Here is an 18,692-nt window from a genome sequence, read left to right as displayed (position 1 = left end):
CATGTGCTTGCGGTGCTGTGAGTGCCCCACAGCTATGCGAAACGCTCAGGACAGATCGCTGTGTGAGCCCTCTCCTGTGAAATTATGGAAAGATGAAGCTGAAAAGTGACCGCCGCTTCGAGCGTCATAAGCTTGGGTATTGATGTGAGAATTACTATTCTTTACCTTAAAAAAGTATTATCGAAGTTCTATACCTGACTAAGGACTCGCTGCTCTGGGACCTCGTTTACGGCTGGACTCGATGGGAAAGATGTGTGCTTATGTCTTTACAAACAATTCCATGGGTGACGGTATGGGTGTTAATGTCTTTGAAAAGGATCTCAGTGTCTCTGCCAGCTTCAAGCCGCAGAACAGTTGTTACAGAACCCAGACAGTTTAAATCCTGAAACAGACAAATGGGTCAGCACAAGCCTGAGTCTCTGAACTCTGGGGGAATTGACAGGTTCAAGAGGGAATGTGGGATAGATGGTTCGGCAAGGCTGTACCTTCCTAGTGCCTCAGCCCATGGGGAAAGGAAGAGGGCAACACGCAGCCGGGAGTTCAGGATAAAAGGGAGGCTGCGCCCTCCCAAACCTTGAGAGAGAAAACCCTGCGGGTGTGTGCCCCAGTGGACTCTCCCTTTATTCTAATAAAATTGCAGGACTCCTCTGTCTTCTTTGTGGACGCTGACTTTTCATAGCGTGGCTTTTCTGCTCAAGACTTCAACAGTGTCTAGTGCTCGTCATTCATTTAGGACTTGATGCCAGACTTTAACAATCCTGCCGTGGGTTAACCTGAAAGCTGTGGTTGCACAATTACGCAGACAACAGAACCTCAGTTGCCGTCAGAGCAAACAGCGGGGCCATCCCACACCCTCACCCATCGACATTGGCTTTTCGTGGCGTGATTTTTCTGCACAGACTCGATCTAGAGGTTTCTTTCAACTTTAATGCTTCTATGACCTATTCAACAGACTTTTCAGCCACACACGTCTGCTGCGTCTCTCGCACACCATCAGGACCGTGACACACCTTTTCCTTGTACGCAGTCTGGAAGCTCCACACAGTTACCTTGCCCTCCCTCAGCTCTCCGCGTGCCGGCGGAGGCCGTGACCTGCACGCCGCTTGCTCATCGCACAGAGACACCCGCGGACCCTCACGGCCGCGCGGCCGACACTTCCCCGCCCGCGGACTGCGCTTCCCGGCGAGCCCCGCGCGCGGCTGCGGCTGCGCAGACGCGGGGGGACACAAAGGGCACGGCGCTCGCGTCCCCGCCCCTGCCGCTCCCGCGGCGCGCGCTCCCGCCGCCCGCCCCGCCCCGCCCCGCCCCGGCCCGGCCGCGCTCCCGCCCCGGCCGCGCTCCCGCCGCCCGCTTCGCGCTTCCGCTGCGCGTTCCCATGGCGCTGAAGCGGATACAAAAAGTGAGTGGGGCCGAGCCGTGGGAGGGGGCGGCGGGGGCCTCCTGCCCTGGGGTGGTCGCCGGAACTGCCCTCCCGTTGCCGGCGGTTGAGGCGGCGGCCGGACCGGGCTCAGCGAGAGGTGTCGCGGCGGCTGCTGCCGCGCACTTTCTTTGCCAGGACTCGTCCTTCCCTCGCCCGCAGCCGGGGAAGAAGAGTGGGTGTGAGGCGGAGAAGGGCGGGGGGGTTCGGGACTGTACCTCCGTGAGGGCCCCGCTGCCCGGGTCGGTGCGTGAAGGCGCCGTTTTGTAGCGGGGGGAGCCCAGCCGGGGCGCGGGGACGGCAGCCGTGGCCCCGGCGCTGCGCTGTGCGCGGCCGGCCCGCCCCGGGCTCAGCCTGGGCTGAGAGGTGCTGTCAGCACAGTTCTTGGTGTGACCTCTGAGCGTATCCCAGTCGTAGCGGTTTGGGCTGATACTTGCAAATGGCCTGGTTCAAGTTGTGGGTTCCTAGTTCCCTTTTGTTTGGCCAGGCTGAGCCGATCGCTGTACGGCGCCGAGAGGGTACCGCGGCCAGGAGGGGAGTTCCGATTAGTGCCTTGGCTGTGGAACAGAATCCCTGGTGTTTGGTTGCTGTCGATGTGCCATATTTAGGCGGCATTGGTGCCGTTATTCCTTGTGCAGGATTCCCTTTTGCTGTCGGAAGCCATGGGCGCTGCAGAAATAGGATTCTATAGTGACCGATTAACCCCACAGCAGGCAGGCTTGGGGGACCCTACAGTAGGTAGCAACTTATTTGGATGGATTTCCACTAGAAGCTGGTAGTCCTGTCTCGTGCTGCAAAGCTGATGCCTTTACAGGTAGTGCAATTGCAGGACAATTATGTTCCTTCATATCACGTGTTTGTTGTGAATGTTGCATTTGATCGTTATATCAAATATTAACAAATAACTACAGTGGTTTTCTTTAAAAATAACTTTGTCGTGCTTCTACGTATTATTAGGGATGGGTTGCCTTTTGTTGCCCCTTTAATTTCCCACCTCTTCTTGAACATCTCCTTACTCTCATGTTTCAAGAAAAGGATTGTTCTGAATACCATCTCTTTCCAATTCTTCTTCAGCTTCTTTCTGCTAAGGTAAACAGACAAAGGGAAAAGTCTAGTGATGGAGTATTTTTGAGATGAAATGGTGGTTTGGGGCTTTCCAAATGAGGTCCTGCTAGAAGAGGATTATTCTTCATACTTTTATCGTGCTCCCTGCATAACTTTTCTTTCTGCTTTGGAGACGTTCATACATATTGGAAAGCCACAGTTTTCTTTAGTGTGGCATTTAAGAACTTTGATAGATGTGAGATTATGGTTACACTTCTTATATAAGTGTCTTTCACTCTGTTAGCCTTATTAAATTCTGTTTCTACTCTTTCAAAATGAAGCGATGCTTTCCAACCTGCTGCCTGCGAGGTGCTGTGAGATTTCCTGGTTATACAATTAACTTCTACCTGAAACATGAAGAGATACTGTGTAAGGACCTCCAAGAAGAGTTGAGGTTAAATCCAGAACTAGTTACTCCTTTGCTTCTAGTTCGCTGCAGAAATGACTTCTGCTGGTTTTCTTTTTTTCAATAACTACCCTCATCACTCTCTTCTGCCTTTCCAGGGGAAGAAAAAATTTCTACTAGAGGGATTTGGCTAGCAGCCTATCTCTTGAGAAGTAGAAGTGGAAAAGGAATGGCAAGGAAATAGGCTTGTTTCAAATGAAAAGTTAAAATGAAGTGGAGAAATTTGAAAAGACAAACTATTTTGATGTCACTGTAATACATAAAATTTTTCCTGAAAATCACGGAACTGGAAGTTTAATGGTAGATGAAATGTATTTGTATGTTGGTGTATTTATCTTGTCTACTTTCCTGGTGTTTCAGACTGGCTGTAAAGGTTGATAGTTATGTTGTATCCCAAGGGTAGGAAGGGATAAGATCTGGAGTAGAGGAAATGCTGTGTTTTCACAGAGTTCCTAGAGGAATTCTTTGGAGAACAAAACTGTCAGCAAACACGGTGGTATTGCTTGGGATCTCGTCAGTCTAGACATACTGTCTGAAGTTAAGCTTGGGTGGCTTTAGGGTGGTTCAGAATTGTACTTTAACAAAGCTAAGGGGTTTTGGTGGCAAGCTTGAGTGTTGTTGACAGTGATTTTGATAATTTGTGTGTTCAGTGTGACATCACCTATGAAGGAAGCAAAGCTATAATATGTCAACCTGTTAGTAAGCATAACTTTTGTTATGCTGCTTGGACTCTGATTTCTAAATAATACTGCCATTGGGATCTGTGTCACTGCATCCTGCCTTGAGGGACTCCTCAAAGGAGGATAGCATGTGGACTTCCAGGAATGTACCCTAGTCACAGAAAGACATGTTGTGCTTGGGAGCTTTCTGAAAAAATGGGCAGCTGAGTAACCAGGGCAGAAGCTGATCACTGCACATGGAGATATGCTGATCTCGGTGCTGTAGGTGGAAGAACAGTGAGGACATGAAGCCCTGCTCTGCAGGCACGGCTGTCAGCAGTGTCTCCATGACAAACTCATCTCAGAGTTCCTCAGAGAGTTTAGGGTTGGGGGATTCTTACTCATCATAACCCTGTGTCCGTTTACCTTGTGAGTGCTTTGCTTTGCCGTTGTGTGAGGGAGGCACTGAATTTCTACACTGTCAAAAAAGTTCAGCTACACTGTGTGTGATGTTCCTTGGGGCTGTGAAAGAACAACACGTTTTTGTGGGCATTGGAAATTCCAGGTGTTGCAAATGATGAAAGCAAAACAAATAGTGTGGGGTTTAGTTGGGAAGGAATATTGTGCAAAGAAGCCTTTATTCTTGTCACCTCTGGAAAGTGAGATACCATGACTTTTGTGAAAGGTGAAAAATAATTCAGGCTGTCAAGTTCTGCAGAATAGTCTGTACGCCTCAGTTCTGCCCATCTGTCTTATGCAGAACCGTTTTTCTGGGGTTCCTGTTCCGTATTCTTTGCTCACATATCGAATTTGCAGAGTTTGCCATCCTGTTAGTTCCATACCACAGCTGAGATTGTTCTCATCCTAAATCCTGTACCTGGGTGCTCCTCCAGTGCTAGTGGGGGGTTGATGTGCTTGTTAATGCTCAGGCTGTCTTGTACATGTTTTTGTTAGAGGCATTAAAAAAAATCGGACTTAAAGAGATATTAGGAAATGTTTTGAAACCAGAAAGGAGGAGATAAATTTGAGCACTGCTTTAAGAATAACTGTTGTTTTTGTCTTATTTATACTTAGTGCTTGATTGTTTTTCTCCTACAACTCGGTAAGAATGGAAGCATTCAAACCCTCACTTGTTTCAATGAACTGTGTGTCTCTGTGGTTCAGGTCATGTATGTGTAGGCTAACAGGACATGCTGACTTGAAAAGTCATGTTGAAAATAACTTTTGTTATTGTAAATGGACTGGAATAAAAATGATTGATATTTGTGGTTTAGATTTTGGCTTTAAAACTGCAGTCTTTAGATGGTAGTTCACATAACAAGGAAGCTTTTTTGGCTCTAACACGTTTGAATTTGCTTTCCAAACCTCAGCTGTGATACTACATATTTTAGCAGGTTTTTTTTTTGCATTAAAACAATGTATGGAAATAGAATACTCATTACTGACTAATCATTATAGCAATACATCTTATTATAAATATGTGGTTTATGTTTACCAGATATGTGAAGAAGCAGAGAATTTTTTAACTAGTCTTAAGTAGGATCACGGTGGGGTTTTTTGACAAATGGTTCCAAGCAGCAGTGTACATGGAATTGGTAGGAAATGAGTCTACAGTGCTTTTTGTGCAAGAAATTAAGAACACAGCTGACAAATATAAATCTATCTTTTAAATAATAGTGTGGAGAAAGGTTCTGGTTGTGGTTCTGTGTTGTTTGGAGAATGAAAGTAGCTTTTAGTGATGCTGTCTGCAGTTTATTTTAGTCTTCAGATAATCTGCAGTCTTTTTTTCTGATTTTTTTTTTTTTAAGACTGAAAAAAGACATGTTTAGGACTTCTATGCTGAGAACTTTTATTTCCTTGTCACCAAAGTATCCTTTACAATGTTGTTCCAATAGCTTTTTGGGAGAGAAGCCTGGATGCTAATCAAGCATGTAAGTGTTAAATTGGCCTTGCAGTCTTCAACTTGATACTTCTATGAAATACATCCTGTATTATTTTTTTGCCATGGGTATTAGTCTGCACATTCAGAACGTCTCCAACGTTTATAGCTTACCACAGCCTGGTTTTTACAGCTGTCAAACTTGAATTTTTGCTTTATGCTATCTACAGGGCTGCTCAGGGAATGTGTGTGGTGCAGGGGAAGGTGATAATTTGGAGGCTTTTCCCATCTCCAGTGGTATGTGAACCATTAGTATTATATTTTACCCTGAAATGTTTTGTGTGAGAGGATTAGAGGATTTATGCCTACCACTGTCCCCAGCTTAGGTATTTTTCTCTGTACACGTTTATCCTGGCTGTACTGGGATAGTGTGGCACGTGTTGGGGCTCTCGAGAGATGCTTTTAATGCTGTCACGTTCACCAGGGTTTGAAATAAATCATACTCCTGATGCATCTCTTGCAGACAGAATTTTGAGTTTGTTTATTCTTGTAAAAGATGTTGCACCAGTGTACACTGTAATTTATAGTGGTGACTTCTCTCTTTTGAAAATGAATCTGCACTGCTTTGAGCTATAGATCCTGCTTGTCAGCACCAGCATTTTTTGTACCAGCGACCAAAAGGATTCTTGCGGACCCTTGGAGTGACCAGACCTGTGTCATGCAGCTACATGGTAATAATCCATAAAGCTTGGACAAAGCTGCTGTAACCAATTAACTTAAAATTACAGGGGAATCTCTAGTGTTGACTGTGTAGTGCCTCACGTGCTGTTATCGTGCACTTCTTGGTGAGGTTTCAGCACATTAAGCTCTGTGAATCTTCAGCCTTGTCCCTTGACAAAGTTTTGGCCTTCTTCTAAAGAGCCTCTGGGCTTTGTATAAAGAATTCTTGTATTCAGCATCTCATCCTTTTGTGAATATGTAAAGTCATGAAGAAGTTTTTCTACGTGTATTTAGAGGATCCTCGCTTCTGTTCTGCAGTGTTCAATTCTGGGCACTGGCAGGTCAGTCAGGTCAGGGACATCTGAGTATCTCCTTGCCCCCTTTCAAAAGGTGTAGGAAAGCTTGAAGCCTGCATCTTACAGCTCTCCAGATAATTTTGCTTTGAACCTAAAACTTAAACAGCATTATCAACAATATAAATCTGAATAGTTCTTCATTTTTATCACAGCTTGATCTGGATTTCTGTATGTAAAGATTCAAGCTGTTCATACTGTTGGATCATGTTACCACTTGTATTTTTAAACCACATTAGTTTCACGTATGGACGTGAAATAGAGCTTTGAATTTGCTCTACTGATTTTGAAGTTTGATCTGGCTTTGTGTTTTGTAGCTGCAGAAGCTCTCCAAATGTATTTGTGAACATTGCTCTCATTTGGTGAAGTTGATTGAAGGGAACCTTTTCTTCATTGTTGTTAGGGAATATTAGTAACAGGAGTTTATAATTCTGGGTCTCATCAATTTATGATTAAAAATATTTACTGTTTTTTTTCAATCATGAACAGATGTCAGTGCCTTTTTAGCCTGTGCAAATCGAAGTGTATACCCAAGGAGCATTCCCCAGTTCTGTTAATTCTTAAGTACATGTGTAAATATGAAAGAAAACAAATTTGTGTGGTTTTGGGGTATGTAAAGATCTTGATGAATACATCTAGCAACAAAAGCACTTGTGACTCTAAGTGGTTGCCTGGTAGTTCCTATATGCATATGGAACGTTTGTATATACTTTAGAGACTTTCTGAAAAGTTTAGGCTACATAATTTTCCCAGTTACTGCCTTGAATTTAGTAGTCAATAATGACTATTATAAAATGCATGACTGTTAGTCTGAGTTCTCTGTTTTGGTGCTGTAGTGTAGCTGTTTGGTTTGGGTTGGGTTGTTTCAGTGCATGTACAAGACTTAATCTTCTCTTCTTAGGTTAGATCTTGAGTTGCAAATTAGAGAAGACAGTGCCTGTAACAGCTCGGCTGCTGGTCCTGTTTGTCTCTGGTGCCTGCTGGAAACTTGAGATTTGTTGACTCCCTGTGTGTACTGGCAGTGGCTTGTACATAAATAGCTGGTTCTCTGAATCACTGCTCAATGAAATTTGAATCCTCCGATTAAAGTGGGAACTGTGCTTCTAAAGTGCCTTTATTAGTTCAAGTCTAGCCCAGAGTGTTGGTTCTGGATCAACATTCAGTGTCACCAACAGAATAATGTTAAAGGGCTGACTCGTAATGCCAGCTGACAACCTGAGCTATTTCATATATGAGAAAGTGTCTCTGCTGGTTTAAATCACAAGGATTGTGAGAAGTGACTTCAGAGCAGTAGTAAGATATGGTGCAGTGCTTTTCTTTGATTTCAGGGCCAAGAGTGGACCTGTAAATCTGGCTGAATTTAGGTGTCATGTCCATGGTAAATTGAGTTGAAATGTTTACTGGATGTCATAAATGAAAAAATACATCACAGCCATTGAGGAGTGCAGATTTTTAACCCTTCAAATTAAATGTAAGGCCTGATCACACTCAATACATCAGTTCTACACTTGAGTCAAACTTAGCTCCACTTTAAACCTTGATTTTGTAAGTAGTTGCCTTGACTAATGTATTTGGAGTAGAAATGTTTCCAGTGTTACTCCTTAAGGTAAACTCACAGACCTACTTGTGTCTGTTGTTGACTTAAATGTGCATTAAATGTGTTTTGAGTAAGGAATTGAATTAGTTACAAACAGTGATTTAACACACCTCTTTTAACTTATTTCAAAGGAAGTACTTGCATGTGGTCATTGAAGTTCCTACAGCACAGTTTATATTAGCCTAGAATTGGAAGAAGTTGTTTGTCCTTAGTACAGTAAAAGTTCAGACATCTAAAGGAGTATATTGAATTGAGGAAAATGAACTAGCATTACTGCCTCTCTTGTTTTCTGTTTGAAATATGATGATAAATCGGATGAAAAACTGAGCTGGTTTTGTGAAATCATATAATAAGTTTGAATTATTTGGGACTGTGTGGACTCGTGCAAGAGAAATAAATCAGCTGACCACCAAAAGCTCCTGAGTGCTTAAGTTTTAACTTGGGAGTTTTTTAGTAGTGATTAAAAAAAAAAAAAAGCGTGCATGGAATTGAATCAAGGTACAGTAAATAAGGTGTAGAGCTAATATTTTTCCTGTAGTTTCCAGTTTAGTTAGGGCCCTTTATATTCATAAATTCATACATCATCTCCAGGGAGGCTGCACACATTTTAGGAACCCGTTTAGTTCAGCTGATGTCCATAGACTGACACAATCCTGAAACTTTTGTAAAATCAAAAGCTAAGGGAACAATCAGATTAGCACCTAACTAAATTAGACTGTGAGTTTACAGACTGATCAAGATACCCTTTTTATTTGTTTTGTCTCCTTCAAGTGTATTGAAGGAGTATATTGGTTGCAACTCTTAAATTCTTTCAGATATCAACTTGTAGCAGTTAACAGTGTTAGCTGCAGGCCATCTGGCAAAAAACCTTTTTCAGTTTCAATGGACATTTCAAGCGTTGATTGTTTTATCAAAATAGCACAAAAAGCACCCCACGGGTTTAATAGAATTGGTTTGTGTTCCCACCTTTGAAGGGATGCTGCCAAGTGGTGTGGATTTTCATGCCTTTCAAATATTTCTGTGTTTCTTGCAGGAACTGAGTGATCTGCAGCGAGATCCACCAGCCCACTGTTCTGCCGGACCCGTTGGAGATGACTGTAAGCTCTTCCTAGTACCTTCAGTACTTTTCAGTTCTGAAAAGGCTCAGGAAATCTCTAATTTTTGTATCTTTTTGCCTTTCAGTGTTTCATTGGCAAGCAACTATTATGGGACCTGTAAGTATAGGAATCGTGCCCCTTAAAATGTAAGACCTTGCTTCTCTTTTTGTTACAGAAGGATTCATTTGGGTTTCTGTAAACACAGCAGCCACATTCAGCTATGCTGTGTGTGCCTTAAAACTCCAGGGTTAGTAGTCTGGTACCAGTTGTTTTCTCTAACTCCTCAAAAATCTCTCCTCTTCATGAAGTGTTAGGTGTGTAATTAGTCAGCTGTGGTGTTTGAGTTGTCGATGTGGGCTACAAAGCAAAGAGCTTGCTTTTCATAGGTGGTCAGATCAATTCTGGAGGATTCATCCATGTGAAAGGAGGAAGAGTGGGTGAAATCTAATATTAAAGTTGGTAACTAAACAAGAGTGGAGCTGCAGAGGGCTTTTAGATGGATCTTATGTCATTTGATAGCTGTGATGTGACTCTGGCAAAAGCATGTGGCTTTTGCAAGCTGCAGGCCAGCAGTGGGGTGCTTTTTGTTGGTTTTTGTGTGAGAAAGGTGCTTTCCTTGAGTGGAGAAAATTATGACTCTTGTGAGGGTAATGACGAGAAATGACAAAAAAACTTAAAACCAGAACATTTTGAAGAAAAACTGAGAAGAATTTTAGCAAGAAAAATAATAAAGAACTACATGATCTGAGGGAAGGTGTGCTTATTAATATCCTGGTGAGAAGTTTGTATTTCTAGTGTTTTCCTTTTGGATTTAGTAATTTGGAAAGAGTCGTCTCTAGTTTGGAGAGTGAGCGGAGTCACTGTGCAAGGTGAAATTTTGAGACAATACTTAATCCATTAAGATGCAGCATTAAATCTTGGAGAAAAGTGGAAATGTGTCTGCTTTGAGAGTAATTCTCCATTTTTAGCACAGTTGTTCTGAAGCAGTGGAAGATCAGTCACTAATTTGCTGGTGATGTGCTGGAGTCTGTTGTCCACCTTGTCCGTGGCCCAGCAGCAAATGTTTTCTGTAGTGCACTAATGCTTTTGCCCTTTTGCTTGAACAAGAAGCATGTTGGTGTGTTCTTCCACACACCAAGGCCTTCTGACTCCTGCACTGCCACAGGGGGAACGGCAAAGCAGCAAGGAAGAGTTAACAAAAGCTTATGTGCTTTGTTACCACCACTAATGTCTCTGTCCTGAATGGCTCTGATGGCATGAGTAAAGGAAATACTACCACATAAATTTTGGTTTAAATTCCATTTTCTTCTCCAGCTTTCATATTCTATAGTGGAAAATATTCGTTGCTTTGCTTTAAGATCCTCAGATGTCTCTAGTTAAGGATAAGAATGAGCACCTCTTGCCAGCCTTTCTCAGCTGTATCTGCAGAGATGCAGGAACAGAACACTTCAGATCTAATTGCTTTATCTTGATAACAAAAGCAATTAGGGGTGCACATTCTGTATGTTTCCTGATGGCAGCACAGGACTAAAGCCTGCCTTCAGAATTTACTTCCTGTGTGTGGAAGTAGGGTAGCCTCTTCTGTCTATGGGTTTTATCAATTTGTTTTATATACCTTGCTCATAAAACATGGAGTGACTTCACTTTGCCTTGTTTTTGACACTGAACTTGTCTCATCTTCAGCTTACTTTAACTTTGAAAAATCCATTTAGTATGCAAGCAAGAGATCCTTTCAAACCTCATTGGAAGTACAGTGGCAATCCTCTGAGGTCACCTAGTGCTGACTGAGCATGACAATATATAACCTGCACTTTGAGCACGTAAGGCAGCACAGCTTAGCAGACCGTTTGTGACATTGCCTCTTACAGTCATCTCTGAGACTGTTCATTTCCAAGGTAAAGGTTTTACTTAGAAACAGTCTGCCTTTCCTTTCATAAGAAAACCCAAAAACTTGATCTTTAAGATCGAGTTCCTACGTGGTTGTTGTAAACTCATCATGTAATGAGAACAGTTTTCTTCTTTCTCTTAACCAGAAGTGGCTGAACTGCTCTCTAATCACTTAGCATCAAGAGTTTCCAGCTCACCTTTTTAGTTAATAAAAAATGAAAGTTCTTCTACACATAACTACACCAAAATTATTTCTGTCTATTAACTGTGTGCAACCTGGATGTAAACCTGTGCACATGTTGTCTAACAAAGTGCATGTTCACAGATTTGTACAGGTCACAAAGATGATGTGTGTTTTAAAACAACTCCCTGATATCATCACAATGAACTGAATTATATTGGAAAATGGCACTCTTTGCATCTGCAAAGAGAAACCACTGCTTAGGGTATGTTTGTAGCTTAAGAATGGAGGAAGATCAGAGCACCTGTGGTCGTGCATGGAGACAGGATTTGGAGGACCTGCTCTGGTTTTTGTATTCCCTTCAGTGCAGTGAGGCTACTGATCTCCCTGTCTTTTTCTCCCCAGAAGGGCAGTACTCAATATCTGTGTTGTGCTGCTGCAGTAGCGGCCACAGTTGGCTCCGCTGCTGTAACTCTGCAGGCCACTGGGAGGCTTCAATTCCCTCTGTGCCTTCCCAGTTTATGGCCCATAGTGGGCTGTGTACTGGGGAAAAAATGGATTTTCTCTAGGAGAAGGCAAGCCCAAAAACAGCTGAAATGTATTAATGTGTTTTATTTGTTTTGTTTTTTTGTTTTTTGTTTTTGTTTTTGTTTTTGTTTTTTTCTCAGCCTGATAGTGCATATCAAGGGGGAGTGTTTTTTCTCACAGTACACTTTCCAACAGACTATCCGTTCAAGCCACCAAAGGTAAGTCCTTTCTTTTAAGGAAAGAAAGTTTTTTGGTCAAAGTTTATTCTCTGAGGCTTAATTTTGGAAGTTAAACTGGAAGGGTGAGCAATAGTATGCATGTTCACCATGGATGCAGGTAAGACTGTAAAAAAATGGTGTTGGCAGATCTGATACGACTGGAAAGGAGGGGATGATGTTAGGGATTCCAAATGTAATAACCCTAATCTGATGTTATTTGCTTTTTATTTATTTTTTTTTACAGATTGCTTTTACAACAAAAATATATCACCCAAACATAAACAGTAATGGGAGTATTTGTCTTGATATCTTGAGATCACAATGGTCACCAGCTCTGACTGTTTCTAAAGGTAAACTCACTGATTTGATAATGCATTTGTGAAGCTGCATGCACTGCCATGGCACTTTTTTGTGTATTATGGCACTGTCTTAAAGGTAGCAGTGGGAACTCATTTATCCTGCATGTTTCAGAAGAGGCAAATTCCATTGGAATTCTTGTTATGGTCCAAGATTTTGTGCAGTTTATTGGGAGTGTCACATCAATTAAAAAAAAAAAAAACCCCATGCGCAGCAAAGAAAACCAAGTTGGGTAAGATAATAAATGTACAATTAGTCTGAAATGTGGTAGCTGACTGTGCATGCTGAATGGAGGAGAAACTGATGAACAGGGCTTCAAAATCACAACTTGGAAGTAAGTGTGAAACCCTGATACTGAGGTTGTGGGAGCTTACATGATTACCTCTTGATGACTCTTCGGGTTGCCTGAGCATCCTTGTGTGGACTAAGGTCTTCATTACACTTTATTTTAAAATGAGATCATTTGTTCTGGTTTGCATTCCTTTGTAAGACGAGTATTTTAAAATGTAGCTCCCTTCACAGTCATCAGTAAAAGATTTATTAAAATAGTCTCATCCTGTAGTTAAGCTATTTCAAAACTTGAACACTGTATATATATATTATATAATATTTGGAATATTGAGTTAACAGTTAAGCAGTTCTTCTGTTGCAGGCATTTTGTGTCACTTCAAAAGCTGCTTGAAATGCGGGTGCTGTTCTTTCTCCTCACCCATCTCCAAAATGCTAAGGCACACTTAGTCATATTACAGAAATTTCTCATGTGACTCAAAAAGGTCAAGCCATATCACATCTCCTGTCCTGGGGAGCTCTCTGAGCTGTGTGCCAAAGTGTCATTGCATTGGATGTACAAGCAAAGAAAAAAATTGTGGATCTTTGTCCAATAGGAATTGCTCTGTGCAAGTCCACTTGCTGTCACCTCCTTGGAAAAACAACTTCTCATGCTTACAGGCCTGTGCAGTAATCTCACAAGCCGTATAAAATCTAAGTCTAATAATGTTTCCTGAAGTCATTGCTAAAGACATCCATGACACTTATGTGTAATTGGAGTAATTTTTTCACATAAAATAGTTGGTTTATAGCTATCCAAACATTGTCTTGTTTCTAGTTATTAAGCAAATGAAAGTTGGCACTTAGGTTTAACACCTGGCATCTACAACTGAAAACTCATAAAGTCTTTAGATCTTCAGCATTTTTCTATCTCTTTACTTGTTGGGCAGTTCTTTGGTTATAAAGTGGAGCAGTCTGCTGGTCTCATGTTCAGATATTATGTGCTTTTAACCTGCTTGCATATTATGCATTTCATAAACTGGAAATTAGCTCAGTGACTCATGGAAGTTTCTCTCTTCTAGTCTTGGTTTAACTGAATCAGAAGTTCACGGCATAGTTTAGCATCTCTAACCATGTGTGTGACCATGTATTCTAACCTGATTTTCTAATATTATTGGCACTTAAAATAAATCAATATTGAAGTGGCTGAACTTTCTACTCCATAAAACAGGTGTGGGCTCTTGGGTAACAAGATGAAGTAGGGGGGAAAAAGGTATTCTACAGTATATTCTATGGTAGCATGAAGTTCCCTTTCACAACATATTTAGAGTTATTTAACTGTGTACTCTTGTATACGTATTAGTTCTGACTGTAAAAATAAAAATTGCCTGAAAAATATGGCCTGGAAATGTTAGGAAAAAAAAATTAAACCTCCTTGGTTCAATACCAGGAATATAACATGCAATTATAATGTGAATACCTGTATTTAATGCAGGTCAAGTATTTCCCAAAATGGAAGTCACAGTTAGGTAAAATGTTCCTTTGCTTGAGAGAATAGCTGTCCGCAGAGAAGTGGAAAAGGATATGCACAAATAGAGCACTGCATGGCAATGTAATATTAATGATATTAGTTACCTTAACTGCAGGTGGAAGGCTTAGTTTGAGCAAGTATCTGTATGTAACTGGGCAGTCTTTAGTTTGGCTGATGTTCCTAGGCTAGGATGTGGGAGAGAGATCATTACAAAAGGTACAGATTCATGGTTGCAGATTCCCTGGGCTTTATCAGGTGTTTACTTAGGCCCTAGAAAAATGATGCTGTATGAAAATTTCTGGGCAGAATTGTTAAGTGTCAGCTTAATACTAATATGCATTCTTTGTCCAATACCCTCCTACCACCCTCCTTCAGTGTACTGGAATATATTAAAGGGTTATAGAAATAAAGCAAACTAACCTGTTTAATCTAGTGTCTCTTTTATTTAGTTTTATTGTCCATATGCTCCTTACTTTGTGATCCTAATCCAGATGATCCTTTAGTACCAGATATTGCACAGATCTACAAGTCAGACAAGGAAAAGTGAGTATAAAATACATAATTGTGTGTGTGGTTCTTGCAGATGGCTGTCTGCTGTGCACCTTCAATATTAACTTTAGCAATACCCTTTTCCTAGATTTCTACAGGATTAACTCTTTAAATATTGAGAATAGTGATGGCAAGTAGAAAACTGTAGGCATACACAACTGTTGGTAACTAATTTTTTGTGCTTAGTTACGTAAAACCTTCACACTTTTGTGTAACATCCAAGATTTATTGCATGAAAAATCATTTTCCCAAACATGAATTATTTGTCCCTACTGCAGTCCTCTGGTTGTAAAACCTGTAGAGAATTTTTTACCTTCTGTTTGGCTGACTGAGTTGTTTGGTACCTATTTTTCAGTGTTGAGCCATTGAGGACTTCTTGCAGTGTATGAGCCTGTGGCTCATCACGTGTCACAGATTTTGAGTATTGCTTTTGCCTTGAGCCACAGACAGCAAAGGAGTGATGTGGAAGTTACATGGATGTCTGTGGTCTAGTATTTCTCTGCCTAGACTAAGAATTGTTAAAATGGCCTTTTTCTCACAGTTCAATGTCTGCTCTAGTCAAATCATGTAACTTCTGAAGTGCTTGAATGCTGTAGCTCGTTTTACAAATTTGATAGTGTCCTGAGGATGTTGTGCATCAGCTTCTCCACATCTGTGGCTCAACTTTTTTCCACCCACCTACTTGGCGATATCAGCTGTTGCGCCTCCTGTTTGTGAAGGAAGTGAACGAGGGATGGTTTTCTATCTCCAAATCTCAAAATTTAATCATTGCTAGGGAAAGTGAGAAAATAGGTAGTCTTGACTATAGCTTTATCTTCTTACAATGATCACCTGTTAAATCTTTTTTTGTTTTTGGATTTAGGAGATGAAAGCTATGGCTGGTTACCCTGAGCATTTGTCTATGAGTATTTTAAGTTAAGATCCAAAGACTTGTATGGTAGCATATTCTTAAGAAGAAAACCAGCTAGTACATGAGCTGTACTGACCTTAAGAGTTAAAAACTTGTCAGCGTTTTTCTCTCGATTCAAGAAAGTGAATCCAGTCTGAAGAGTAGAATGTAGCAAATGTAAGGACCAGAGGGCAAGCTGTCAACTCCCTATGGACATTTACCCTTGGGATTATGGAATTATAAGATAATCAGCTTCATACCAGAAGGAAAAGACCCAAGACTTAAAACCTAGTAAAAAATGCTTTTCAGAAAATGTTCTTTTTGAGTTGTGAAATGCAGCTGGCAGTGCAGAACGGAGAATAAAATCCCAGTTAATTATACTGAATTTTATGGAACTAAAATGTATAAACTTCGTTAGACTCTTAACAGCACATGCCTTTAGGAGTAATTGACAACAAATTCCTGTTGAGGTGCAAATAAGGGACCCAGTTGTGAAACACAAATGAAGGATGCACAACGCTGCACAATTTAATACGAACCTGTGAAGCTGGGTGTGAGTCTGAATAGCTATGATAGGTTGCCTTAGAAACTGAATGTGCAGTGGGTATATACTTCTTGGGGTTTAGACTGTTTATAGTGTTCTGTGACTCTGCTCAGAGGTGAAAAGCTCAATAACACCTGTGTAAAGTAAATATGTGGCCACTGTCAATGTATCACTAACAGCTCTTCACTGTAATGCCTTCTTTCTGCACGTACAGATACAACAGACATGCCAGAGAATGGACTCAGAAATATGCAATGTAAACTTTTGAAGACATTTTCATATACCACAGAGTACTGTAAAATCTAGTTTTTTTTCAAAATTAGAAGGAAATGGAGCACAGTTTATGGTTTCAGTGTGACACTCCTTGAATTTTTTTTTCACCCATGTAAGTGTGTTTCTGGAGCAAGAGAGAAGAAACTTCTGAAAATAACCTTATGACTTTGATAAGAATATTTATCCTCTTTGTATGCTTTGCAGAAGACATTTATTATAGTTTTTAAGAGTTGGACACCTGCATCTTCAGACTGCAAGATCTAGAATTCAGTTGTAAATCAACGAAATTATTTTTGCTGGAAAAAAGTAGTTGTTTTCATGTGATGAATACTGTATGTGTGTCATTGAAGTATACTGTCTGTTTCATAAGCGTGTTTGAGTTTCTTTTTGTTAGTTCTCTTATATAATTTGTATTTTTTTACTGTATTGACTATTTTATTTACAATGTAAGTCATTTCATTTTAGACTTGCTTGTGCACAGTATTGACAAGATACAACTCTAATAGTGAAAATGATTGGAGTATCTCACCCGTTAGAATATTCTGAAGACTGACTGCAGACTTGTTAAAACCTAAAATGATCTTTGCACTGTAAATCTTTGTATCCTGATTATGGAGAAACACTTGGTTTTGATTCTGTTGCATACTTGACTTAATTTTATTGCAATGTGAACTAATTGCACTGGTATGTAGAAAGATGTAACCGTTTCGTTGCTGTTCACAACTGATTTTTGACGTGTGGGCAACATCATACTACCACAGACCTTTTGCAAATCCAGATGTAGCCTTTTCCATAGAAATAAAATACATTTTCTACTTTCCTTGGCTATTTTGTATCTTCTCTCGTGCATATCCTGAAAGTATTCCTTCCAACATTCTAACAGAGGCTCCCCAGTTGTATGTGTCTTGCAGACAGAATGTCCAATAAAGCCCTGCATCATGTACCTCTTAGAACTGGTTTGCAGGTAGTTTTCATGCTAGCTTTAGCCTAGTGCATTTAGCATACTGTGCCCCTTGTTGGATATGGGATTTCAAATAGATTAGTGCCATGCTACACCAATATTTCATCTATGGAGATGATCACAAGAGTCTGTTAAGGTGGCGTGTTTGCAATATCCGAATGTTACAGTAAACTCACAGTTGAAAGTGTGGGTTTTCTCCTCGCACTTGAAAGTAACTTTGCCATTAACTTGCACTTCAGTTGCTCCAGACTGTGCAGGTGGAAAGCCAGTAGTGCTGGAGGGGGCAGTCTGTTCATAAAACATAGATCAAAAGCAGAAAAACTCTTATTTCCTACCATTCATTCTTGGTTATTTGAAAATAAAAAAAGATGACAAAATGCTTTTCTCTGTCTCTTGCACATGAAATAAAAATTACTTTGTTGGGAAATTTGTCATCATAGAATACATTGTTAAGATGACGGATACATTTGATTTGGGGTTTTTTTGTTTGTTTGTTTGTTTTTTATTTGAATATACATCAAACTGGAATGTGGGATACGGGTGGTAAGTGTGCACAGTAGGAGCTTTTATTCCTACCGGTGGAATATTAACTTCACGTTTGCTGATTTGCTGACCTTAAGTCGGTCACATCTGGGAAAACGTAATTTCTGTGCTAGTTTCATCTGTGATGTAATGGTGACATTTGAAACAGCAAAGAGCGAGAGTGGTTTTAATAATCTTGGAATATCCATGGTCACTACATTTTGCAATCTGAATAAATGGATTTATTTGTTACTGAGTATTATGTTTGACCTAGGGCAACATAGCTAAGAAGGCGAAGACATTATACTTCTTGCTCAAATGATTAGAGAAAACTGACCGAGTGCATTCACAGTTTTTATTTTTTCTAGGTAAAAATAGTAATCTGGTTGTACTAGAAGTTATTTAATTTTTTGGGATGTCTGTACTGAACTGTGTGAAATGAGAAGTTTGTCTTGGTTCCTTTTGGTTTGTCAGTTTGTGTTAGGGATGGCTTGAAAACATTTGTACTTTAACTGGTAATGTTTCTGCTTAGTGCCAGGCGTGAATACACGGATGACTTTCACAGTATGAAACCACGAGGATTGAAAACCCATGTGTAAGATGTATTAAGCATAAATAAATATTTAGAAAGGAACTTCTATGATCGTGCTGGTTTAGAGATGTGAAGCTGAGTCTTTGATCCTTATGATCAAACCCGTAGCAGTTCAGCCTTTCTGCTTTTGAAATTATCGGCATGAAATGATAAATACGTGA

The 18,692-nt window shown here is 40.6% G+C and overlaps 1 protein-coding gene across 3 annotated transcripts; it reads left to right on the top strand.

Annotated features, from left to right (window-relative positions):
• The first annotated feature begins 1,307 nt into the window (after window positions 1-1,307).
• Window positions 1,308-17,276, top strand: UBE2D1 (ubiquitin conjugating enzyme E2 D1). Of its 3 annotated transcripts, none has more exons than XM_066191696.1 (7): window positions 1,308-1,399; window positions 9,169-9,232; window positions 9,318-9,349; window positions 11,969-12,046; window positions 12,291-12,396; window positions 14,651-14,744; window positions 16,398-17,276. In XM_066191696.1, the coding sequence occupies exons 1-7, from the start codon at window positions 1,376-1,378 to the stop codon at window positions 16,441-16,443; spliced, it is 444 nt and encodes a 147-aa protein (XP_066047793.1). In that variant the 5' UTR covers window positions 1,308-1,375; the 3' UTR covers window positions 16,444-17,276. The 3 variants fall into 3 exon arrangements, with proteins under 3 accessions (XP_066047793.1, XP_066047795.1, XP_066047794.1); XM_066191697.1 differs by lacking the exon at window positions 1,308-1,399 and adding an exon at window positions 5,318-5,517; XM_066191698.1 differs by lacking the exons at window positions 14,651-14,744; window positions 16,398-17,276 and adding an exon at window positions 13,056-14,644.
• The last annotated feature ends 1,416 nt before the right edge of the window (window positions 17,277-18,692 follow it).

The sequence above is a fragment of the Chamaea fasciata genome, unplaced genomic scaffold (assembly GCF_029207755.1).
Source record: "Chamaea fasciata isolate MVZ Bird 193981 ecotype frontalis unplaced genomic scaffold, bChaFas1.0.hap1 SCAF_9, whole genome shotgun sequence".
Lineage (NCBI taxonomy): Eukaryota > Metazoa > Chordata > Aves > Passeriformes > Sylviidae > Chamaea > Chamaea fasciata.
The sequence above is the reverse complement of the archived record's forward strand: the minus strand, read 5'-3'. Positions and strand labels throughout refer to the sequence as shown.